The sequence below is a fragment of the Cololabis saira genome, chromosome 21 (genome assembly GCF_033807715.1).
Source record: "Cololabis saira isolate AMF1-May2022 chromosome 21, fColSai1.1, whole genome shotgun sequence".
Lineage (NCBI taxonomy): Eukaryota > Metazoa > Chordata > Actinopteri > Beloniformes > Belonidae > Cololabis > Cololabis saira.
In genome coordinates, this window is record NC_084607.1 from 8,173,239 (window position 1) to 8,199,614 (window position 26,376).

The 26,376-nt window shown below is 38.3% G+C and overlaps 1 protein-coding gene across 1 annotated transcript; it reads right to left on the reverse strand.

The window, feature by feature from the left end:
• Positions 1 to 10,609: 10,609 nt before the first annotated feature.
• Positions 10,610 to 25,119, reverse strand: tbc1d17 (TBC1 domain family, member 17). Its single transcript, XM_061710925.1, has 17 exons — positions 25,041 to 25,119; positions 22,396 to 22,491; positions 22,215 to 22,292; positions 22,015 to 22,126; positions 21,751 to 21,934; positions 20,563 to 20,674; positions 20,310 to 20,480; positions 19,720 to 19,845; positions 19,518 to 19,621; positions 18,593 to 18,687; positions 18,370 to 18,486; positions 17,029 to 17,129; positions 14,941 to 15,040; positions 14,694 to 14,791; positions 13,673 to 13,789; positions 13,501 to 13,587; positions 10,610 to 11,342 (listed from the first exon to the last, which is right to left on the reverse strand). Exons 1-17 carry the CDS (start codon positions 25,065 to 25,067, stop codon positions 11,184 to 11,186), a joined length of 1,884 nt encoding a protein of 627 aa, XP_061566909.1. The 5' UTR covers positions 25,068 to 25,119; the 3' UTR covers positions 10,610 to 11,183.
• Positions 25,120 to 26,376: the final 1,257 nt, after the last annotated feature.

The window sequence follows — 26,376 nt, forward strand, 5'->3', positions numbered from 1 at the left end:
AACTCTAAGACGTTGCCATGATTAACAGCAATGTTTTCTAGGCTGTAACCTGCTTCCTCTTTATCTCCCCTGTAGCTAAGGCCACATTTGCCGATGACTTTAATAATGTCGACTATGCGCTCCATCACCTGACGTTTCTGTTTTACTTGCTCAGCACGCAATGACATTTGGTTGCCAGTCAACAGGCTTTTCACATCTGCCTTTTGTACATTCATAAAGTAAGCATCTGCACTATCTCTGTGTGTCTTACTTTTTTCATGTTCCACTATCCTTTGGTGAACGTGTTTCCAGTCCTTCATGCCTCCCTTTATGAAAGGGCCATCACTAACCACAGGTGCAAATGCCAGACAAACAGAACAGTACAGAGACTGATTTTTTTCACAGTAAGTCAGCCACTTACGGTTGGTTCCATCTTTGCTATTGAAAACTTTTGGTATAGCAATATTAGGTGTTTGATGAGGATGATAAGAAAAAAACGTATTTATATCCTGTGACTGAGGGCGAGCAAAGTAATCAAAACTATCAGACTCCTCTTCAACTGTCTCATTCCTAACTTGTGGTTCAGGGTTCTGCTGCTGAGCTGCTGCCTCTGTAATCAGTCCCTGAGTAGACTCTGCTCTCCCTGTCACACTTCCTCCAGTTTCCCTAGACTCGCCTGCACCTGTATCACAATAAAAAATATAAAATGTTTTCACATTTGATGTGGAAAACACATTTTGACTTAAGCAATTAAGATATTTTCAACAGCAAAATATGCAGGCTTATTTCATATTACTTTAATCCTATTCCCTTTCAATTGTGGGCTTTGTGTATTTACTATCTTACTTTCAATGATAAAAAATATAACGGGTCACTACTATTGTTTGGGCATAGAAAGTGGTTATATTGGAACTAATGCTTGCTTCATCACACACTCTGTTACAACAGCTCACCTGTTCCTTCCATACTGACAGGAGCAATCCCCTCATCACTACTGGCTCCTGGCTCTGCTTCTGACACTAAATCACATTTTAAAAATGGTCTTAATTCTCAGCACAAATCTCACCTTTTTACAAAGCCTTCTGATCAATTCAGGACAGTTTCACTCAGGGCACTTTGCATATAGAGCAGGTCTACACCATACTCTTCATTATACAGGACTGTCTCAGAAAATTAGAATATTGTGATATTCTGGAATGCAATTAAAAAAACAAAAATGTCATCCATTCTGGATTCATTACAAATCAACTGAAATATTGCAAGCCTTTTATTATTTTAATATTGCTGATCATGGCTTACAGCTTAAGAAAACTAAAATATCCTATCTCAAAAAATTAGAATATTCTGGGAATCTTAATCTTAAACTGTAAACCATAATCAGTAATATTAAAATAATAAAAGGCTTGCAATATTTCAGTTGATTTGTAATGAATCCAGAATGTATGACATTTTAGTTTTTTTTTTAATTGCATTACAGAAAATAAAAGGACTTTATCACAATATTCTAATTTTCTGAGACAGTCCTGTATGAATTTTAATAATATTCACTCAATGAGCAATCCTACCTGCCCACTCTGGAGGTGTGGGCTCATGGCTGCTGCTTGGTGCTGGATCTTGCAGCTGACTCTGAGGGGCTACAAGACAAAGTTTCCTAGTTATGTGGCGTCGCATCATACTATTATTTAAATTATATAATGTTATGTTATTTGTCACAACGCCACACAATTCATTGACTTGATAATTAACTTCAATGGTGGTTTGCAGGTAGGGTTGCCACCCGTCCCGTAAAATACGGAATTGTCCTTTATTTGAGAAAAAAATGTTGCATTGAACTAATACGGGACACGATTTGTACCGTATTTTCATTAACTTTTACACCATATTCTAGTTGAATTATTGAAATAAGTTAACTTTTACACCATATTCTAGTTGAATTATTGAAATAAATTAACTTTTACACCATATTCTAGTTGAATTATTGAAATAAGTTAACTTTTACACCATATTCTAGTTGAATTATTAAAATAAATTAACTTTTACACCATATTCTAGGTGAATTATTGAAATAAATTAACTTTTACACCATATTCTAGTTGAATTATTGAAATAAGTTAACTTTTACACCATATTCTAGTTGAATTATTGAAATAAATTAACCTTTACACCATATTCTAGTTGAATTATTGAAATAAATTAACTTTTACACCATATTCTAGTTGAATTATTGAAATAAATTAACTTTTACACCATATTCTTCACCTGTAACTATATTCTACATCTGGGCTGATGTGGACATACGTAGCATAGGAGGATATTTCAGTTGCTAGTATGGTTGTCTGTCTGTACAGTCATGCAAGTTCAATGCTATTAAAGCACTTTAAACTTTAAATCAAAGCATTTTGTTTTTTCATATAAAATAAACACATTTTTATTCAGTTTAGAAGTTTTGGGGCTTTTTTTTTGGCTCCTCTGCTGCTGAAATCGGGGCGTCCCTTATTTCTATTTCTGAAAGGTGGCAACCCTATTTGCAGGCAAAGTTTAACATCTTGCCTTACCCGTTTCATTGTCCTCATTTGTCAGCGAGCTCGCTTTTGTGAAAAAGCTGCCAATTTTGGCACACTTTGCTGCCTCTGATTCCAGAGCTTTTCTCTTTTTTAATCGTTGCTTCTCCGCGCCACCCTTGCTCTTTCTACTCTCCATCTCTCCATCACCACTGTCCGAGTGCACGGACGTGTTACGTCGTAACACGTCCGTGCACTCGGACAGGTAACAGTTACGTCACGGTCCGTCTGCAAAGAAAAAAAAAAAAAAGAGCTGCCAGCGGAGGCGGAGGCGGCCCAGGGACAGCGGTAGCACTTATTATATCATTATATTATTATTATACATCCATGCAGATACGTGATCAGCCCAGTGCAATGACTGAACACCGGCCCCGCCCCCCCGCCAAAAAAAAATGAACACCGGCCCTCGCGGCCCAAACATCAGACCGGCCCACCGGGAATTGTCCCGGTCCTCCCGATTAGCCACTCCGGGCCTGGCTCCTACCATAAGCTTTTGATTCTCCAGGAGACCAATTCTACGGAAGAGTATCAGGGCCATGCAGGAGAAAAAATATTTGAGAGAGGAAGATTTTTTTTTTATTGTGCACTTCGAGAAAAAAGTTGAAATGTCGAGAAAAAAGTCGAAATGTCGAGAATAATGTCGAAATACAATTTTTTTTCCTCAACATTTCAACTTTATTCACGACATTTTGACTTTTTTCTCGACATTTTGACTTTTTTCTCGACATTTCAACTTTTTTCTGGACATTTCGACTTTTTTCTCAACATTTCGACTTTTTTCTTGAAATTGTACTTCAACATTAATCTTGACATTTCGACTTTTTTTTGACATTTCGACTTTTTTCTCGACATTTTGACTTTTTTCTCGAAGTGCATAATGAAAAAAAAACTTCTTCCTATAAAATATTATTTTCATGTTTCTCTTGCCTGGCCATAATACTCTTCCTTACCAATTCACATGTGTGTGTGTGTGTGAATAAATCAAATCAAAAGGGAAAAAAACATTACAGAATGACCTCATAACTAAGAAAGTGTCGGTGAGTTACTTTACGAAAAAGCAGCCTCAAATGCGATCCAGGATGCAAACAGACTTTGTTCATTTAAAAGTTTTGGAAAGTGACGTTTTGAGCAATTATAAATGTCCCAGACTCTAATAAGGCTTCTCCAAATCCCTTAGAAACAAGTTAGAAGTTGGAATATTCTCCGCAAATATGTTCATCAAAGTTTTGGCTGTGGGTCTTTTCTCATTGTCAAAGCAGGCTGTCTCCCGGCCGTCAGCCTCCCCTCCCAGCGCCTGCAGCAATCTGCTGCCCCTGTTTAAAGAGCGCTCAGCCGCCGGGGAGGGCTGGGCGAGGTATGTGCAACAGACAGTGGAGCCGGCCGGGTCAATGAGCCGTATTGTCTCCTTTAACAAATCAGTGTCAGACAACAGACCCTGGCCTTCTGCCTGGTGCTGGCTCCTCTCACAGATACACACTTCACACATTCATGAGGTAGACACACTCCCCACACGCTCCCGGGAGACCCCTCTGACCGCCACAATGGGGTCACACTCACCGGTGGCCGTACAGATTGTATTTGACACACTCATTACAGGTGGCTTTTCACCAATCTGGAGGATTCGGTGGCAGCTCGCGTTTCAGACGGGAGTTAAATGGACGGCTGCAGGACAGCACGCAGCGGGCACCGGGACTTGATTTCAGCCCGGCATCAATAATTCACGGCCAGGGTTTCTGAGCATCAATGAGGGAGGATTCAGTTTCCAACGTGACACAAAAACGTATTTTTGAATTTGTTCGGTCGTCTGGAACTTGATACATTTCTAGATATCACGTAGCTCGGTCTGAAGACATAAGCTGCTCATCCATCCATCCATCCGTCCGTCCGTCCGTCCGTCCGTCCGTCCGTCCGTCCGTCCGTCCGTCCGTCCGTCCGTCCGTCCGTCCATCCATCCATCCATCCAGTGCAACTGTGAGAAACCTTGGTGTTGTTTTCGATCAGGATTTGTCGTTTAATCCATATGTTAATCAGGTTTGTAAAATAGCGTTTTTCCATCTCCGTAATATTGTAAAAATTCGGAAAATCCTCTCGCAGAGTGATGCAGAAAAACTAGTTCATGCGTTTGTATCTTCTAGACTAGATTACTGTAATGTGTTATTAGCAGGATGTCCAAGTAATTTGCTGAATAGGCTCCAGCTGATCCAAAATGCAGCAGCCCAAGTGCTGACAGGAATCAGCAGGAGAGACCACGTCTCTCCAGTGTTAGCGTCGCTCCATTGGCTACCTGTAAAATTCAGAATCCAATTAAAAATTTTATTACTTGCATATAAAGCCCAAAACGGCTCAGCTCCGCAATATTTACAAGACCTGATAGTGCCTTATGTTCCTGGCAGAGCTCTCCGTTCTCAGAGTGCAGGTTTACTCGTAGTTCCTAGAGTATCTAAATGTAGATTTGGAGGGCGGGCGTTCTGCTATCAGGCACCATTACTATGGAACCAACTTCCAATCTGGGTTAAGGAGGCTGACACCACCTCCACCTTTAAAACTAAACTTAAAACATTTCTGTTTAGTAAAGCCGATAGTTAGTGTTTAGTAAACCTCTAGCTGGTGTTGGTAAATCTCTAGGTAGTGTAAACTCTAGTGTGTTAGAGTCAGTAGTCATAGTTGCAGCTATAGAACAAGACTATAATAGTTAGTCTCAAATATAGCTTCGCGGTAGATATGCTGCTATAGGCCTATGCTGCAGGGGGGCACCGACATGATCCGCTGGGCGGTGCCTCTCACCCTTCTTCTGCTCTCCTTTTCCCTTCCGCTCTTCTCCATTTCCATTTTTATTTATTATAAATATCTCATAGCTATCGTTTTTGTCCATCGCTCCTGTAGTTTCTTGTGCTGGCCCCCCTTTTTTCTCTTTTGTGCATATTTGCAGGCCGGAGCCTCGGGAGCTGCGTTCTGGCCTGCGGTCCCAGTCCCCCGCCCCATCCCCGGTCATCCCGTTGCTGCTTCCACCTGCCTGCTGTGCTGCTGACGTCGCCGACTCCCCCAGTCTGGCCTTCGGCAGGAGGGTCCCCCCTTATGATCCAGGTCCTGGTCAAGGATTCTTCCTCCTAAAGGGGAGTTTTTCTTGCCACTGTTTGGCTTAAGGCTTTTCTCCCACTATGGGAGTTTTTACCTGCCATTGTTTATGTAATAACTGCCCGGGGGTTTATGTTTATGTTTATGTTTATGTTCATGTTTTGGATCTCTGGAAAGCGTCTAGAGACAACATCTGTTGTATTAGACGCTATATAAATAAAACTGAGTGGAAATTGTCCATCCATCCATCCATCCATCCATCCATCCATCCATCCATCCATCCATCCATCATCCATCCATCCATCCATCCATCCATCCATCCATCCCTCCAATCATCCATCCATCCATCCATCCATCCATCCGTCCATCCGTCCATCATCCATCCATCCATCCATCCATCCATCCATCCATCCATCCATCCATCCATCCATCCATCCATCCATCCATCATCCATCCATCCATCCATCCATCCATCCGTCCATCCATCCATCCATCTAAATGAAACATGTAAATCAAACGTTTTTAGAGAGTTATGACGTAATTGTGCGAGTTGTAATGAATTTAAATTAGATGGGTTGTCATGACAACATGACAACATGTATATGACTGCAAATATCAAGCCGGACTGTTATAGAAAACTTAGTTTAGTTAAAGTTTAGCTCATGTACAAATGTACAACACAATAAAAGGTCCAACAAATAATGTATATATGTCTTATAACGTATTCAAGAATGCGTTTATTTTAGACTAGGTGTTTTGTTTGTCTTAGTGGTCATTTTTAGTTTTTCCACACACCCTGTGAGACTGTCTGACACTCACATGACTGCTGTTCACACACAAATATACTGGCAACGTGACCAAAGCACCACTCTGAGATCACAGCTTCTTAAAGACACTCTACATAATGACTAGATGAAGAGAGCTTAATCCTCTAACACTCGGTTGATGGTAACATCAGCGAGAGAATATTGACTTTAGAGCCTTTTGGCTGTGAAAACGGGCTTTAAGAGGTGCTGAAAGCAGATTGAGTTTGAATGAGGGATTGACTGGGTTTGACTCCGCCAGTCAAGTGGGGTCAGGTTGGGGTGGACTCGGGGGCGGCGACTTGGGGGGCGGCCGGACAAACAGAGTGACAGATCGTCAGCCTGTTTAAGCAGCCTGTTAAATTCATACGCCACAGCTGTATTCAAACAACACGGAGCAGAGGAGAGGAGACAGCGACGAGCCAAAAGAGGAGCGCAGCAGGTCCTGAGAAGGGGGTGTGCCCGCCCGCCCCTCATTTTCCAGCTCATTTCCCGGGACACTGGAGAACAGAGGTCCTATTTTCCTCTCAGCCATTCACCTCACTCAGACACCTGCTGACCGCTGGTGGTGGGGGGTGACGGGGGAAACCAGTTCACAACAAAAACAAGCCAGTCTGACTGAGTAAAAATCAATATGGAAAGTCAGATTAAAGTCTGCACACTTCTGCCTTCTTCCCTGTTCAGTTGCTAACATACGACGGAGTATTAGGGTCAAACTAAGAAAAAAAAAAAAAAAAAGGAAATTCCGAAAATAAAGTCATAATAATATGAGAATAAAGTCGTAAAATTATGAGAATAAAGTTGTAATATTTTGAGAATAAAGTCGTAATATTACGAGAATAAAGTCGTAATATTAAATATATTATAAATATATAAATATAACTTCACAAGATGCTCAATATTCAACATTTTAACACACTCTTCTTGTTAGAGTTCTCATAAATTAACACTTTATTCTTGTAATATTACGACTTTATTCTCGTAATGTTACGACTTTATTCTCATAAATTATGACTTTATTCTCGTAATATTACGACTTTATTCTCATAAATTATGACTTTATTCTCGTAATTTTACGACTTTATTCTCACAAATTACGACGTTATTCTCGTAATGTTACGACTTTATTCTCGCAACATTATGACTTTATTCTCGTAATTTTACAACTTTATTCTCATTATATTATGATTTTATTCTCGTAATTTCCAATTTTTTTTTTGTCTTAGTTTGGCCCTAATACTCCGTCGTACTAACAAACAGTATTTCACAAAAACTAAACAAAAACAATGTTCAAAACTAACGTGTAAGAAGTTTTGAAGGTTCATCTCTGGATAGCATACAACTTTATAAAACAGCTCTGACATTTATTTGAACACTAACGTCATCATTCCAAGCAGGCCATTGTAACTGAAAGGCTGGGTCTTTGAGCAGCCGGGTCTTCTGGGAAATGTTTAAGAAAGCTTTTCCCCAACACAACGGAGAGGGTTCACACTTCCTCTTCTACAGTGCTAAATATCATTAAATTATTTAAATAAATCTGGAGGAATCTTCAATGTGTAAAAGGGCAGGGGTAAAACCCGATGTGTTCCATTCCTTCAGGTTCTGATCCATTTATCATTTAGTACTTGATTTAATCACAAGGGCAAGAAAATAACTCTGTCAAAACGCTACAGCGTGGAGCAAAGCTCAGAAACACCATTTAAACTTACTTTTTTTGTGGTCTGGTGAGTCAGTTTTGTACCCCTGACGTTTTATTTATTTATTTTATTTAACCAGGAATAATCCCAATGAGATTCAGAATCTCTTTTGCAAGTAGGTCCACGTAAAATACACACAAACAACAAAACAAGGATTAAAAACAGCTAAAACAGTTTGACAAACCACAGCATTACACTATAATCACTGTGCATGCAGTAGTCAAACAGTTCTAGATCCGAGCTTTAAAATCTTCCCCTCTTGGGAGATAATCCAATTTAAGATGACTCTGCAATTTACACCAGGACGAGGGTGTGAATGCTTAAAGGCTCGTTCCTGAAAGACAGTTCGGGTACGAGGACTAGTGCACATTATCAATCTGTCATGCCTGAGACTTCAGCCTTTGGTGTTGACTTTAGAAACCAAGAGAGAACAGAAATAAGGGGGTGAGACCTGCTCCCAAACCCCCCCAGACCCCCCCACACACCCACCACCCTGAACAGGAAACAGCCGGTACAGGCGGGGCCGCCTGGATGAATCAGTATCATCAGATTACCATTTGTTGCTATTAACAAAGTTTGTCTGGTTTCTTTTTGTTTCTGGGGGAGTCTCTTACCGAATAAACTGAAGGGCAACATGAAAATACCAACAAGAGATCAGAGGTGTCAAAAGTATTCACATTCATTACTCAGGTAGAAGTATAGATACTAGAGTTTAAAAATACTCCTGTAGAAGTTGAAGTATCAACTCAAGTTTTTTACTCAAGTAAAAGTATTAAAGTACTGGTTTCAAAACTACTTAAAGTATAAAAGTAATGTAAGGGGGAAAAAAGCCATTAAGGACAAAAGCCATTGAAAATGAATGCATCTTAGTATAATGTAAATATATTAAAGAACCATATATGTGTACTATTGAGCATTAACATGTGTTTCAGAGAGCAGGAGATATGATGACTAGTTGCCTATAAGTATTGTAATGGTGCAAAAAGTCAAACTTCAGAGGCATGTTATCATTTATCCTAACCTTTATTGGAATGTACATCCAAGTTTAGTTGCAGGAATCTGAGGGAACGGATGTAAGAACAAAACTGGACAAGAACATCTGAAACAACCACAACCAAATTCACTCTATCCGGATGGAGCAATTTAACTGGATAGTTTTTTTTTAAAGGCCGAAATGAAATAGAGTAACAAGGCTGTTTTTAAAATGTAAGGAGTAAAAAGTACAGATAATTGCGTGAAAATGTAAGGAGTAAAAGTAAAAAGTCGTCTGAAAAATAATTACTCCAGTGAAGTATAGATAACCAAAATTTCTACTTAAGTAAGGTAACAAAGTATTTGTACTTCGTTACTTGACACCTCTGCAAGAGATAAACTTTTACTTTATTGTAATATATTGCAATATTATCACCTGCCTGACACAAACTAAAAGACTCTTTATGACGTGCACCGGTGACCTGTTGAAGGGGAACCCCGACTTTACTTTTTGGGTAAAGAGAGCTGGAATTGGCCCGAAAAGACTCCCCTGACCCTAAATAGAATAGAATAGAATAGTGGACTTTATTAATCTCCCAGAGGAGAAATTCAGTCGTGCAGCAGCCAAAACACACAAAAAAAAGTAGTAAACACAAAATAAACGGATAATATTTACAAGATATTTACAAATATTTCCAAAAATACGTGAGGTATTAGTGGTAAATAGGCGGAAGTGGGTTTAGATAACTGATAGTTGGACTTTGCGTCTTTGTTGTTTTAGATTTGTCACCTTTTGAAAATACATAATTCTGGGACATTGTCAAAATAAAAAAACTCTACAAATCATATTCAAAGCGAGAACTGATTCACTTCCAGGCAATTTACAGAAAATGTTTTGTGACAGGGAGGGGGGTTATAATTTAAGAGGAAAATTTAATTTAAAAAAACAATGTGTTCATTCTAAAAGGAAAAGCATGTGTATCTCAGTTGTTGGAGTGGATCTATGGAATGGGTTGGGTGATGGGTTGAAGCAATGTACAAATATAAATCAATTTAAAAAACGGTACAAAAAGGAAGTTCTAGGAAGTTATTTGATTGAGGAGTTATGTTAAGGAAAGATTGTGTTTGTTAGCTGGTTAGGTGCAAAGGCACAACCAATGGGAAAATCGGTAGCCTAATAGGTAAATTAGCAGCTATTTATTATTAATATTTATGTTTAATTTATAATAGAGGTAACAAAGGGGCAGGGTTAAATAAGTTTTACTTCTACCTGCTCCTTTTCGGACACTGTTTTTTTTTTTTCCTGTTTTTCGTGTTTTGAATTTGTTTTAAAATGTTATATTTTTTTCCTTATGTGTTCAAAATAAACAATTCAATCAATCAATCAATCAATCAATCATAATACTCAAATTGCTGCACCTCTGGTTTCTGACGCCTCTCTCTTTTGAAATCTCAATAAAAGCAGCTTGACGACGGCCATCGCTGAAAACGAAGGGGTTAATGATGAAACAAATAGACGCTGTTTGGTAAAGATTTAAACATTTATTCGGTCATAATTCTTGGATGAAAATGCTTTTCATATAATGCATAAAAGAACAGCTATCCACGCAGCGTGTGAACACTATAAGGCATGCAAAAACTTTGCATAGGGCTGGAATGGCATCACGTAGCTCCAATGAACTGCTGCCACTGAGTTAATCTTCAACTTCTTCCCTTTGCAGTTACAGTCGAGAGGAAATAAAACGCGCTGGACATGATGACGGCGACAAACGACACAGAGGTGAATTAATTGTAAATTAGCAGCAACAGAGATAGAATGGAGAGGAGAAAGAATGGCATAGACACTCAGAACACATAAAAAAGGAAAAGCTGTCAAGAAAAACGAGGATACACACAAAAAAAACAGCACTGCAAGTACAAGTGTTTAAATCTCCAGGAGCAAGAGGGAACTGCTTTAAAGAGCCTCAATACTGCCCTCTGTCGTTGATAAGCAGCAACAACAGCCTTTATCACATACAGTTTATTCCTTCTTTTCACTTCATATTTAAATGTCGTCCACACGTGTCTTCATAAGCACCACTTCAGATGAGACAGTCTTAAGGACAGGGTGCGTGATGCGCGTCAGAGGCAGCGGCTCCCGCCTGCGGTTGGCTGAGCAGCCGCTGCGTCTCGCTGCTCCGGGAGTCTGGACTGCTCTCCTCCGAGCTGGACGGGACGTACAGGCCCAGAACCTGCTGCACTTTGAGAGGAAGCTCCTGCACAAGAACAGAGAACAGAGGGAGTAAGAACCTGCCGCCGCGGCCATGTTTTCAATCACCCGAGAGTCCTTGTTTCATCCTTGTGAGGACTCTCCAGAGGTGTCAAAAGTATTCACATTCATTACTCAGGTAGAAGTATAGATACTGGAGTTTAAAAATACTCCTGTAGAAGTTGAAGTATCGACTCAAGTTTTTTACTCAGGTATAAAAGTACTGGTTTCAAAACTACTTAAAGTATAAAAGTAAAAGTAATGTAAGGGGGAAAAAAGCCATTAAGGACAAAAGCCATTGAAAATGAATGCATCTTAGTATAATGCAAATATATTAAAGAACCATATATGTGTACTATTGAGCATTAACATGTGTTTCAGAGAGCAGGAGATATGATGACTAGTTGCCTATAAGTATTGTAATGGTGCAAAAAGTCAAACTTCAGAGGCATGTTGTCATTTATCCTAACCTTTATTGGAATGTACATCCAAGTTTAGTTGCAGGAATCTGAGGGAACGGATGTAAGAACAAAACTGGACAAGAACATCTGAAACAACCACAACCAAATTCACTCTATCCGGATGGAGCAATTTAACTGGATAGTTTTTATTAAAGGCCGAAATGAAATAGAGTAACGAGGCTGTTTTTAAAATGTAAGGAGTAAAAAGTACAGATAATTGCGTGAAAATGTAAGGAATAAAAGTAAAAAGTCGTCTGAAAAATAATTACTCCAGTGAAGTATAGATAACCAAAATTTCTACTTAAGTAAGGTAACAAAGTATTTGTACTTCGTTACTTGACACCTCTGGGACTCTCGATCCGGTTACTGAGAGACGACTTTGATGAATAATCTAAACAAATATTATACAATTTGCGGAAACATATTTTGATGAGATATAATGCGAACATGTGTGTGTTTTTTTTTAATCAAACATGAATGATTGAGTTAACTCTGACTGCAGGGTGTCTATGGGTTTGACCAAGGTAAATTTAAGACTTTTTAATACCATTTTCAAACAAAATTTAAGACCAAAAAGACAAGTCACTAAGAAATCCAGCGCTGAGGTCGAGGTTGCCAGATCTGGCTACCAGGTTCCAGCCCAGACGCGATGTAAAACCCACCGAAATGATGACAAACCAACCCCAAATCATACACTCTATTTTAAAACGATAAATTATTAAACGCGGAATACATTTCAAGCTTCACAACACCACTAAATAGCCCAAAAAAAAATTCAGGCTCCAAACAAAGACTACAATTAAATTGAGTAGATTAAAGCAAATCAAATATCAGTGAGTTTGTTCAATCAATCAATCAATCAACTTTATTTGTCCCCAATGGGGCAATTAATCATGCAGCAATATGTAGACATATACACATAGTAAAAAAGGGACAACGACTTAAATCTAAAAATCTAAAAATCCAAGCCCCACAACAGCTACCTTTTCCTCATGGAATTGAGAAGGGGGATAGCAGAAGGTACAAAAGAATGTTTATGTCTGTTGGTTTTGAGAAGTGGAAGTCTGAGCAATTTACCCGATGGAAGAAACTGAAATTCTTGGTGTAGAGGATGGGAACAGTCTGATAGGATAGTTTTTGCTTTCCTATACAGCTGTTTGTTATAAAGGTCCTGTAGAGTCACCTGAGCAATTATTTTGCTACAGACATTAACCACCTTGGTAAGAACAGTTTTCTGCTTTACCCTTAGTGATGAAAACCAACAAACGAAAGAAAAAGTTAATACGGACCTAATGAAAGAGCGATAAAACATGGACATCAAGGATGAATCAACATGAAATTTGGACAGTTTTCTAAGACAGTACAATATTTCTTCTAAATATTTAGTAAAAACCAGGAAAAGCAGCCCAAATATATATTTGTCAGCCCAATTCGGCTGAAACGTGCCCAATCTGGCAACACAGATTCAGACCGTCCGCAGGAGATTCTCCTCAAAACGATAAAATACACTTTTTGACGGTGACTCGATACATTGCCTCTAAAATTAAGACCCTTGGATTGAGATTTAAGACAAATTAAGACCATTAAAGGCCTTATTTTAGCAAAAATGGAATTTAAGACTTTTTGAAAACAACTATTCCGACAAACACAAGAAGACTAAAGTTGAAGTCGCCTTACTGAATGGTGAGGTGTGCGACATCCTACCTTGCACTGCACCAGCTGTAGGTAGATGGCCTCGGCGTCGTGCAGAATACTCTGCAGGTCGAGCTTCATGGTCAACTCATTGATGTGCTGTAGTTCAGTCAGGATGAAAGACATTAAAACGTGGATGCCGACATGTTACCGTGATCCGTCATCACGTCATAAACAAACTGACCTTTAAAATAGTGTTGAGGTCGTGGTCGGAGCCGATCAGCTCTCCTCGCTGGGACTGGAGGATGGAACAGGCTATCACCAGGTGGAAGTTGTCACAAGGGAGACGGCTCCAGAGGACCTGAGACAGAGAACAGGACGTCAGATTACCAAAACATTCTTAAGAATAAAAATCTTCTTAAGTGTCATTTTTTTCTTAAGTTCAGTCTTAAGAAGAAAAAAGAGAAGAAGTCATATTCTCCAAAAAAGTTCTAAGTATTTTCTCAACTTTCTTCTTAAGAAAAGACGTAAGAATAAATGGTACGCTTGAAATAAAAGTTCTCAAATTTGTTCTTGACTTTTTTCTTAACTTTAAGACAACCTTGACCCGTCTTAAAATTTCTTCTGTGAAAAGGTAATAATAATAATAATAATAATAATAATAATAATAATAATAATAATAATAATAATAATAATAATAATAATAATAATAATAATAATAAGACTCTAATATCCCCTTTTTCAACACATTTTAGACAAGTTTAGACTAGTAGGTCATAGTTTGAGGATATACTTTGTAATTAATTACACAAAGAGCCTGTTAACTGTTTGTTAGCATGTTAGTTAGCGTGGTAGTTAATTATTATTAATTTTCCCCAATAGTATTTTTTTTTCGCACATTAATCTCATCCACCATAACCTCTTTTTCTCCTTCTCCATGTTTAGTGAGTGACTGACGGTTAAGACCCAAACTACCTGTATAAATGTTGTTTGTTGGCGCGTGCAATGACATATTTTAAGAAGTTCTTAAGTAGGAAAAATAAGAAATTCGTAAGTTCTTAAGAAAATATTGAGGAAATGCACTTAAGAACTTTCTTATGAACTTCCTAATTTTAGATCTTAAGACATTTCTTAAGATCGTTCTTAAGAACATATTGGTGAATCTGGCCCCTGGACGTCAGACAGCGTGCACTCAACACCCAGGTATTTAACGTGTGTTTTCAGTGAATGGGTTTGTAACACACAATGAAGCGTAAAGGCCTCACCTCCCACAAGATGAGGATGTCTTCAAAGGAAAACTCTCTTTTAAACCAGATGAGCAGCCAGCGGAAACAGAAGCAGAGCGAGCCGCTGTCCTGTGAGTCTGCACGGCAAGAACAAATGATTAAAAAAAACAACAACTAAAAACAACTAAATAAAGACCCGTGGAGCCAGTTAGCTTTGCCTCTGGGGTGTAAGTTCCTTTGAATTTACTCTCATTCAATCTGATTGGCTGAAAATGAGACGACTGACCCAGGAAGTCCCACAGATCCGGGTCCAGAGCCTTCAGCAGGATGGTGAGTTGGAGGAGCTGGGTCTTCATCGCCTCCTGGGACTCTTCAAAGTTCTGATGCTGCAGGAAGAGGAGAAGTAAAAACAGAGCTCTCAGTGTCACGCGTCTGCCGTGGTCTTCATTTCACTTCTCTTACTACATGAATAGTATAGTAAAGCAGTATTTCCAACACGAGCTGGGACATTTTAAAGGGCTTTTCCTGTTATTTAGAAAAGCAGGAGCCAGATGCAAAACACTGGTTTGATCAATAATGCTGCATGCATATTAAATCTGCCAGATTTAGAAATCTCTGTGTAAATACGGTTCTTTTGGACGAATCGAGGTTTTAAGTACGTGCATGAACATGATTTCCACTCCCACTTTTTGCACCCTCCAATCAATTTGCATATCAAAGTTTCACCTTAACTAAACAGGACAAGAAGCACAATTAAGCTAAAAAAGAAAGAAAGAAAGAAAGAAAGAAAGAAAGAAAGAAAGAAAGAAAGAAATGAGCCTGAAAGAAAGATAGATATGAGCCAGAAAGAAAGAAAGAAAGAAAGAAAGAAAGAAAGGAACGAAGGAAGGAAGAAAGAAATGAGCCTGAAAGAAAGAAAGAAAGAAAGAAAGAAAGAAAGGAACGAAGGAAGGAAGAAAGAAATGAGCCTGAAAGAAATGAGCCTGAAAGAAAGAAAGAAAGAAAGAAAGAAAGAAAGAAAGAAAGAAAGAAAGAAAGAAAGAAAGAAAGAAAGAAAGAAAGAAAGAAAGAAAGAAAGAAAGAAAGAAAGAAAGAAAGAAAGAAAGAAAGAAAGAAAGAAAGAAAGAAAGAAAGAAAGAAAGAAATGAGCCAGGAAGAAAGAAAGAAAGAAAGAAAGAAAGAAAGAAAGAAAGAAAGAAAGAAATGAGCCAGGAAGAAAGAAAGGAAGGAACGAAGGAAAGAAAGAAAGAAAGAAAGAAAGAAAGAAAGAAAGAAAGAAAGAAAGAAAGGAACGAAGGAAGGAAGAAAGAAATGAGCCTGAAAGAAAGAAAGAAAGAAAGAAAGAAAGAAAGAAAGAAAGAAATGAGCCAGGAAGAAAGAAAGGAAGGAACGAAGGAAAGAAAGAAAGAAAGAAAGAAAGAAAGAAAGAAAGAAAGAAAGAAAGAAAGAAAGAAAGGAACGAAGGAAAGAAAGAAAGAAAGAAAGAAAGAAAGAAAGAAAGAAAGAAAGAAAGAAAGAAAGAAAGAAAGAAAGAAAGAAAGAAAGAAAGAAAGAAAGAAAGAAAGAAAGAAAGAAAGAAGTAATGGGAAAAATTTAATAACACAATTGATTAACTCTGTAAATTCGATGGTAAGGACCCAATGGAGGGGAAAAAGGGGAAGAGAAATTAAAATTCATATTACTTCACATGGACAGACGACACCGGAGCTACAGAAAGAAGACCAAGTGCTTTGTCTTGGACAGATGGAGCATAGCATGTTGTTGGTTTACTCAGACAGCTCTTGGAAATCTAAAACATTGCATGAGGGAATTCCCATCTTCTAAAAGTCTATTCTCTCCTTCGGGTTATAAAGTATAAAGGTCTTCAGACACCAGAACGCCATCCCTGCACACGACTGTATTATAAAACTCGAGATATTCACAGAAATTGTTTTCTTTCATGTTACATTCCATAATCTGTCGGCTTCACCATATCAAGCTCTAAAAACATCGGTAAACACGGGCAGAAGAATTATGAGACACACACATTCTCACAGTCTATTCTTCCTTTATGAACACTAGTTGGTGAGTCAGAAACCGCATATGCATGGTTTTGATGTGCATTTTTGCATCTGTTTCTAGAATTAAAAAAAAAAAAGTTCAAACTAGGAAAGATTTAGGAATCCAAGAATCTGAACCAGAGCAAAAGGTTTTGGAAACTCTCCGCTTGGGCTGTGCTGCTGATGAGCTGCAGTCCGTGTCAATTAGAGCTGAAATATTTTCCCTCGCACAGCTGCTAAACCTCTGAATTCACGTCGACTCCTCAGCAGAATCAAAGCAGGGAAGCAGTCCCGATCAAATTAACTGCTGGGCTCAGAGAAATATTTGTACTGACCACCAGCTCCATGAAGCCCGTCAGACACCAGAAGGATTCCACCTCGTTCTGGGTGACGAACAGGATGGGAGAAAGGAGGTCGCTCATTCCCTGGACGTAACCTGGATTGGTGGAGAGGAAAAGGGTCAGAGCGGAATGGTGTTTATGTCCATGTGACCTGTCTGTTTTTAATGATCCACTTCAAATAATCTGCTGTGTATTGCCTTTTTAAGGCAACAATAAAATTAAACAATACATTTAAAGTATTAGTGCATCTGTGAGCGGTAGGAATGGGCGATATTTTACCGTTCACGATAAACCGTCAAAAAAATTCCCCACGGTAAGAATTTGTCATTTCGCGGTAAAAACGATAAATTCCCGTTGATGATGTTTTTGTGTAAAGCTGATTTATGGTTCTGTGTTGAATCCACGCACAACGTACGTGATGGAAGGAAGGAAGGAAGGAAGGAAGGAAGGAAGGAAGGAAGGAAGGAAGGAAGGAAGGAAGGAAGGAAGGAAGGAAGGAAGGAAGGAAGGAAGGAAGAAAGAAAGAAAGAAAGAAAGAAAGAAATGAGCCTGAAAGAAAGATATGAGCCAGAAAGAAAGAAAGAAAGAAAGAAAGAAAGGAAGAAAGAAATGAGCCTGAAAGAAAGATAGAAAGAAAGAAAGAAAGAAAGAAAGAAAGAAAGGAAGAAATGAGCCTGAAAGAAAAGAAAGAAAGAAAGAAAGAAAGAAAGAAAGAAAGAAAGAAAGAAAGAAAGAAAGGAGCCAGAAAGAAAGAAAGAAAGAAATGAGCCAGAAAGAAAGAAAGAAAGAAAGAAAGAAATGAGCCTGAAAGAAAGAAAGAAAGAAAGAAAGAAATGAGCCAGAAAGAAAGAAAGAAAGAAAGAAAGAAATGAGCCTGAAAGAAAGAAAGAAAGAAAGAAAGAAAGAAAGAAAGAAAGAAAGAAAGAAAGAAAGAAAGAAAGAAAGAAAGAAAGAAAGAAAGAAAGAAAGAAAGAAAGAAAGAAAGAAAGAAAGAAAGAAAGAAAGAAAGAAAGAAAGATAAATTCCCGTTGATACGTGTTTGTGTAACAAGCATGTTGGATCTGAGTCATTCCAGTTTTGCAGTACATGTGACCTCATTTAATTGGTTTTTATCAATTCAATTTAATTGGTGTAGTTTAGTAGCATTTACTATTCTTTTAGAGCAGTGATTTGGGGGTTCCAAAGACTGAATGTGGTGATAGATTTATAGTTACAAAGGTGGAGTTGAATTGGTATTTTTTTTCGTTATCGGGATAAATGCCAGAAATTATCATTATACATTTTTTAGTCCATACCGCCCATCCCTAGTGAGCGGGCATTTAATAAAATACACACCGAGATCAAAGTTGTACATGCAGTAAGTCATCAGCACGTCGTGGAGCAGAGTCAGCCCCGGGTTGTCGTTCCCGGAGAAGAACGTGTTGTGTCTGTCCGTCCTGTTGACGTCCCTCTCTGTCACAACACAACAAAGACGCGTCAGCTTTAACGTTCGCTGCAGGCCAGACAAGCAGCTGACCGAGAGGAGGAACAGATCTGCTGTTGTTTGTGAAGACTTCACCGATCAGGTTCCTGTATCCTCTGAGGAGAGTGTTCCTCATCTCCTGCTCCTCGCTGACCGACTTCCACTGCACCTTCATCCTGAAATACTCATCCCTGCAGAGACGGAGGGGCATCAGAGCAGCTGAGCATGCAGAACCTCAGAAGAGAACGTTTAAAACCAAGAAAGTACAGAAAACAAAAGCTATACCGTATTGGCCCGAATATAAGACGACCCTGATTATAAGACGACCCCCTCTTTTTCAAGACTCAAGTTTGAAAAAAGACTTTTTGAACACCAAATTCAATTTTTATACAGAAAAATAATTACAGTACTTCTGAAACAAATAATTATAACAAAATATCTGAGAGAAAAAGCATGTTATTTTGCCTCATTCAAATCATCATCTTGAAGTTTGCATCATAACTTCTCCTCAGCTGCCGGTTAACCTGCCGATCTTCCACCCACTTTTCTCCAGATTGTCGCTACGTTTCTCCATTTTCTGTTATCTCTTCTCTTATTTTCTTCTCTTTTCCTTTCTTACCGGTATTTTTTATTTTTCTTCTTCGTGACAGGGGTTGGCTTTGGCCTGGGGAGTTATGTTCAGGATTCGCTTTAAAGATATCTCCACCCCCACTTTTTCAGTCTTATTTCAATGCAAAAAAACCCCGTGTTATATTCGGGCCAATACGGTATTTTAAGTTCTCAAATTTCTCAAATTTAATTGAAGAATGTAGTTGTTATCTGTAGAATAGATATACTGTTTGATGTGGTTTTTGAGTGATGTATTTTGTATTGTGTATTTTATTGCTGCTGTTGTCTTGGCCAGGTCTCCCTTGCAAAAGAGATCTCGTATCTCAATGGGACTTCCTGGTTAAAGAAAGGTTAAATAAATAAAATAAATAAAAGAGGCTATGAGTGCGTGTGCAGGAATAAAAACACCAACGTTTTGAAGCGAAGAATGTCTTCTCTTTCCTTTCTGGTGCTGTTCCACGGATAAAACCCCAGGAGGAACTTCCAAATGTCTTTCCTTAGTGTTGGTGTGATGCCCTGCAAGAAGAAGGGCAGTGAAGAAAAGACACTTAGCTTTAAGAGTTCAAAGGGGACGGTTCAAACATTAGGATGAACTGGGATTCTTCCTGTCTCACCCCTCTGAACACGAGTTCTTTGATCTTCTCTGGATTCTGCACTCGTCCCTCGGAGTCCAAAAACTCCTCCCACCGATCCAGAGGTCGTCCTCTTGTTACTTTTGGTCTGGGACCAAGTTCCATACCCTGTATGGGAAAACAATCACAAACAGCTCAGTTAGGATTCATTGGGTTTATCATTTATACATACAGGACTGTCTCAGAAAATTAGAATATTGTGATAAAGTTCTTTATTTTCTGTAATGCAATTAAAAAAACAAAAATGTCATACATTCTGGATTCATTACAAATTAACTGAAATATTGCAAGCCTTTTATTATTTTAATATTGCTGATTATGGCTTACAGTTTAAGATAAAGATGCCCAGAATATTCATATTTTTTGAATAGGATATTTTAGTTTTCTTAAGCTGTAAGCCATGATCAGCAATATTAAAATAATAAAAGGCTTGCAATATTTCAGTTGATTTGTAATGAATCTAGAATGTATGATATTTTTGCATTACAGAAAATAAAGGACTTTATCACAATATTCTAATTTTCTGAGACAGTCCTGTATATGAGGCATATAACTTTTTTTTTTTTTCTTACACAGGTGATGAGTTCAAATCCAGGCTCATCATCGGGCTGTGGGGGGAGATTTGGATCCTGAGAGACCCGTGAGTGGATGGGGGACTCTGGAGGTCGAAGGGCTTCTCTGAAGAAATTAGTGACTTTGGAGAAGCCACCGAATGTTGTGGCATACGGGTCATGGATAAACTTCTGTTTTAGGTGGATAAAATCAAAGTTACAATGTGCTTTTGGGTTCATTTATTTCTGTTTTGCTTCGTTACTGCAAAGTTACCGAGACAAGGTCTGAGCCTCCATCGTCAAAGAGCTGCAGCTTGTCGAAGGACTGAGAGAGATTATTGGAGTCTTGTGGGAAGGCGAGGAAAAGACGTCCATCGACCGGAGATCTGATGATAAGAGCATCCACCATGTCAGGTCTTCATCACCAAAGATGCAGCCTTTACCTCGACTACAATTTAGGCCCTGTCCCAATACTCCCACTACCCCTTGTTTTCATCACTACCCCTAAATTTTGCGCGTTCCCGTGAGGGTAGTGGTGTCCCTATTCCTCTTTTCACCTAGTGGTAGTGAAGAAAACGAGGATAGTGGCTATGAATCTGTCCCTACGGATCGAGGGTTTTCGGATCCTCACTAGCTGACCGAGGGCCAGAAAAATTTCCCAGAATGCTTTTCATCGTCATTTGCGGACTGAATAAAAAAAAAAACATGGCGGACATTTCTTATTTTTTTAGTGAATAAAATCAATATTTTGAGTTAGTTTCTGCATAAAAATGTGTTTTTATTACATTTCTATCGAGAAATATATATTTTACTTTCATAATATTCACTCAGTGAATGTACATAATCACTTTTCTGCCCGTTTTTTGCGACCTCGCCAGAATAAAGGCTGATTTATAGTTCTGCGTTACACCAACGCAGGCCTACGGCGTAGGTTACGCGGCGACGTGCGCGTACGCCGTACCCTATGCCGTACCGTATGCCGTAGGCTCTGCGTAGATTTAACGCAGAACCATAAATCAGCTCCCGAAGCCGGCAGGCAGACAGAAATCCTGAAGTTTTCTGAGCAAATCTCTTAACAGGCGTAGCTACAACTGTTAGATTTCATCTATTAAACCAACATTTATCTTCCTAAATGATTTATTTCGGCCAGCGGTAATTCTCAACAGAGCTGCAGGTTTCTCCCCCGGGACGACGGTGCAGGTTGACCTGGCGATCACGTCTGTACTCCGGCTGCTGCTGCTGCTGCTGCTCCGGGCCGGCGGCTCTTCTCATCGCCAAAAACAGCTTGAAATTAAAACAGCTTTTGGCTCTCAGCTTCCTGATTTTAGGGGTGGTGCTGAAAGTAGGAGTAGTGGGAGTATTGGGACAAGAGGACCCTTTATCTGCCATGAGATGTATTCTGACACACGTACAGTGACAACCCGGCAGGAAGTGCAGCTAAAAAGAGCAGAGCCGTACTCACGGGTCCAGGACGATGTAATGGTTGAGAGCTCGGAGCAGCTCCCTGGTTCCTCCTCTGTGGAAGTGAAGGGGCGGGAGCGGGTGGCCGCCTCTGCTGGTCAGCACTAGAAAGTTTCGACCTAAGGAGAAGCGGGCCCTACGAAGAGAGTACAGCTCGGACAGAGGCAGCGAGAAGGCCCACTGACCTGCAAGAGAGATAAAAAAGGTTTGAACATGTTTTCTTCATGTAACTATTTGCCCAGACTATGGAAAGCCTAAACTGCACCTGAATCCTTCACCGGGACTGGCTCACGATCTTTCTTCACAGTGCTGATAATTGCCCAGTCGGGTTCATATCCAGGGTCAAACCTTGTATCATCCTCCTCTCCTTCACCATCCTAGTTAGTTGGTGAGAACAACATTCTGACTCATAAAAATACTAATATTTTTAGACTTTAACAAGTAGTAAACAAACTGCCTGCAAACCTTTTTGGTGTAGAGGACGGCAGGAGCGCAGCGGCCCTCGTCCTCCAGTGGACTCCACTCTAAAGCCGGCACCCCACCCTTAAAAACACAAATAAATAGATAAATACATGCTTAGTTAACACAGTCATGTTGCATCCCTTCTTTGTGTTAGAGCAGACTTGGCTGATACAAATCTACGTACCCGCTCGACAATACGGATGAAGCCGGGGATGGTGGTTTCTTGGTTGCTCCTCTTGGCATTCGTGTGGAGGTAAACCCCTTCCTTCTCAAATATCAGCTGAAAATGACCCCAAAACACACAAACAATTCACTCAAATTAAACAGTCACCGGAGACAGATGTGTTGCAACCAACCACATTTTAGTTTCAATATCCAGTGATCTGCAGGTCCTATTTTCAATGTAGTTTTTTTTGGTAAGCATAATAAAGAAAAATAAAAGTCATACACAAATCATTCAGTCAGGGTAAAAAAAAAGACAAATAATAAACTTTATAACCTGCCACAGCAGCTGCTGACCACCTCCTACTCTGCCATCATACAGTCTGTTCTCTGCACGTCCATCACTGTCTGGTTCGGATCGGCCACCAAACTAGACAGAACAGACTGCAACGGACAATTAGGTCTGCAGAGAGGATAATTGGGACTAAGTTCCCATCTATCCAGGACCTGTACCTGTCCAGGACCAGGAAACGGGCAGGTAGCATCTCTGCAGACCCCTCACACCCAGGACACAGTCTGGTTGAACTCCCCCCTCTGGACGGCTCTACAGACCTCTGTAGCCAAAACCTCCAGACTCAGAGACAATTTCTTCCCCCACGCTGTTGCTCTGATGAACTCTCATCATTCATAGTCTCAGAGTAATCAAGTGGTTCAGTGAGCGAAAAAAAAACGAAAACAAATTCCCTGTCTGGCATGTTCATACTTGGCCAATAAAGCTTATTCTATTCTATTCACTTGATTTACACTTGGACAGGGTCACATGTACACAAAACCACACGCAAGCTCACACTCACTATGTGAAATTAAACCTTAAAATACATGTTTTTGGACGTGGAGAGGAAGCCACAGGAAGTCGAACCATAAACTCCCTTGTGAAGCAAGTCTTAACAACAAACATCTGGATATTTCTTAGAACCTCCAGACACAAAAACAGTTTCTTCCCCCAAGATGTTGCTCTGATGAACTCTCATCACTCACAGAGTCTCAGAGTAATCAATCACTGTGCAATAATAATAATAACAATAATAACCACAATCATATGCTGTAACAATGCACCTTTCAATAACCATGACTACCTCATACTGCTGCACCTTTCACTTTTTTTTTTTAAATTGTATATATGTTAATAAGAGCTGTCATTTGTCTATTTATTGTACAGTGAGCTAAAATAACCGGAGTCAAATTCCCTGTCTTGTTTGACCTGACTTGGCCAATAAACCTGATTCAGATATATCTACATCTATATATATATATATATATATATATATATATATATATATATATATATATAACAATAATGTATATTGTACATGCCTGTATGTATACATAAGGGAACCCCCTCATTAAGGCAAGAAAACCCCTCAATCTTCCCTAAAGCAACACAACTAGAGAAAGTTATATAAAGTTATAATACATGATTCTGATTCTTTATCACGTGATGAAACCGGAAAAACAATCACTGGAGTTTCATCTAATTTGCTCCGAACTGTCAAACTAAAATACGGACTTCTTACATATTTCACAGCATTAATTACTGCAACACAAGTGTGTCAAACATAAACCGCCTGGACACACAGTGTCCCGGTCAGAAGGTTAATCCGCAGCTTTAGCTGTAATATTATGGAAATAAACATGTTATATATATATGTATGTATATGGATATATAGAGATATATTATACATACAGTATTTATGTATGGGTATATCTCTGTTAATATATATGTATATAGTTATATGTAGATATGTTGATAAATGGATGTATATTCATGTTGATATATAGACTTATATTTTGCTTTTTGTGTTCTATAAGTGAGCTCATTGATTCTCTTGCTATTTGGAAAAATGTATATAAGATCCAGGGATAGGACCTGATATATATATATATATATATATATATATATATATATATATATATATATATATATATATATATATATATATATGTATATGTATATATATATATATATATATATATATATATATATATATATATATATATATGTATATGTATATATATATATATATAAAAGTAAAAAAAAATAAGTACAAATATATATATATATTTGTACTTATTTTTTTGTATTGTTCTTTTTTAATATGCATATTCGAAAAATAGCTCAATAATAATAATAATAATAGCAGGTAAAGCCTGATTTATGGTTCCGCGTTAAATCGACGGCGTACCCTACGCCGTAGGCTCTGCGTCGGTGTAACGCGGAACCATAAATCAGCCTTGACAGCAGCACAAAGAGCCGATCACTCGTTCAGGTCACATGATTACGGGGTGACTCGTCCGTCAGGTCCGACCTGGGGAAAAAACTACCTTAAGAACAAACTTAGAGAGACCCTCCCAAACTGGATGTTTTCATGTCTATATATTACACATATAATCAGATATCTGCACGGTGTCCAGCCTCTTGTTCTGCAGCCTGATCAAAGTGTGGACAGTTCGATCAGCGTTATTGACAACCCAGCTGGCCTTACACGCCTTTAGCTCGGACTAACTGTCGGGAAAGTTCGAGTGACACAGCCCAAAGGTTTTTCTGTCGAAGTGTCGTATCCGTGACACCTGGGCATGGAAAAAAGAGGAGAATAAACTTGCGTTTACCTTACAATTCTCAACGCTTTCCTGCATTTTTCCTGTCGTCTCCTCGCTCGTCCAAAACAATGTTACGTCATACTTCCGGCATACGGGACGCCCCGCCCACCAGAGAGTAGCCAATCAGATCACAGTACTATATATGTGTATTAATGCTTTTTATTGTTATTATACAATGTATAACGAAATTTTAAAGCTTCTCATGGGCTCAGTGCAAAACAATTAAATATATATATATATATATATATATATATATATATATATATATATATATATATATATATATATATATATATATATATATATATATATATATATATATATATATATATATATATATATATACATATATATATATATATATATATATATATATATATATATATATATATATATATATATATATATATATATATATATATATATGCAATTTTTTGTGTATATTGTACATGTGCTCAGTGCAAAACAATTAAAGTAAAAACAATTAAAAAGAAATTGCAGATATGCAAAATAATTTATATAAGAATAAAAAGTATAAAGTCTTTAAAAATGTATGGTAATATATATATTCTCTCTCTCTCTCCATATATATATATATATATATATATATATATATATATATATATATATATATATATATATATATATATATATATAAATAAAACATACATACCTTTTTAAATATGTTAATAAAACCCGTTTGTTAGCCGAGTCAAATTCCCTGTTTGACCTGACGCTGCCAACAAACCATATATATATATATATATATAGTACATGTCTGTATGTATACATAATGGAACCCTTATATTAAGGCAAGAAAACCCCACAATCTTCCCTAAAACAACAAAACTAGAGAAAGTTATAATACATTTTAATTTACTGAACACTGACTAATGATAATAAAGTATTGCTTTTTTTTGTAATAATTGCTCAGGGGTTTATGTTCTGGGTCGCTGAACAACTTCTGTTGTAATAGAGGCTATATAAATAAAATTGAATTGCTTTTAATTTTTTGTTTTAACCTAATCACTAAAAAACAAACAAACATACAAAAAGACTAATGACACTAATTGTGTCAAATGATTTGGTAGCTCAGCTTAACATTTTGAGTCAATGACTCAGTTTTGCATGTTACAGCGTTTTACACAGATGTTCAGTAGGATTTAGATCAGGGCTCATACAGTAGATGGACGTTTCAGAATCATCCAGTGTTTTTTTTAGCTGAGTGATTTTGGTTATTATCCTTTAGAAAGACTCGCGCCCTGCAACTAAATTCAAGCTTTCTCACACTGTGCAACACATTTAGTTCCAGAATGCCAGGATGGAGTACCTTACACAGATTCAA

Excerpts from the sequence above, each read along its gene's own strand:
- tbc1d17 (XM_061710925.1), bottom strand. The coding sequence starts at position 25,067 with ATGCAGGAAAGCGTTGAGAATTGTAAG. Across the intron at positions 20,481-20,562 it reads GAGGCTCAGACCTTGTCTCG|AAGTTTATCCATGACCCGTA; the intron begins GTAACTTTGCAG and ends CACCTAAAACAG. Across the intron at positions 19,622-19,719 it reads AAGAACTCGTGTTCAGAGGG|GGCATCACACCAACACTAAG; the intron begins GTGAGACAGGAA and ends TTCTTCTTGCAG.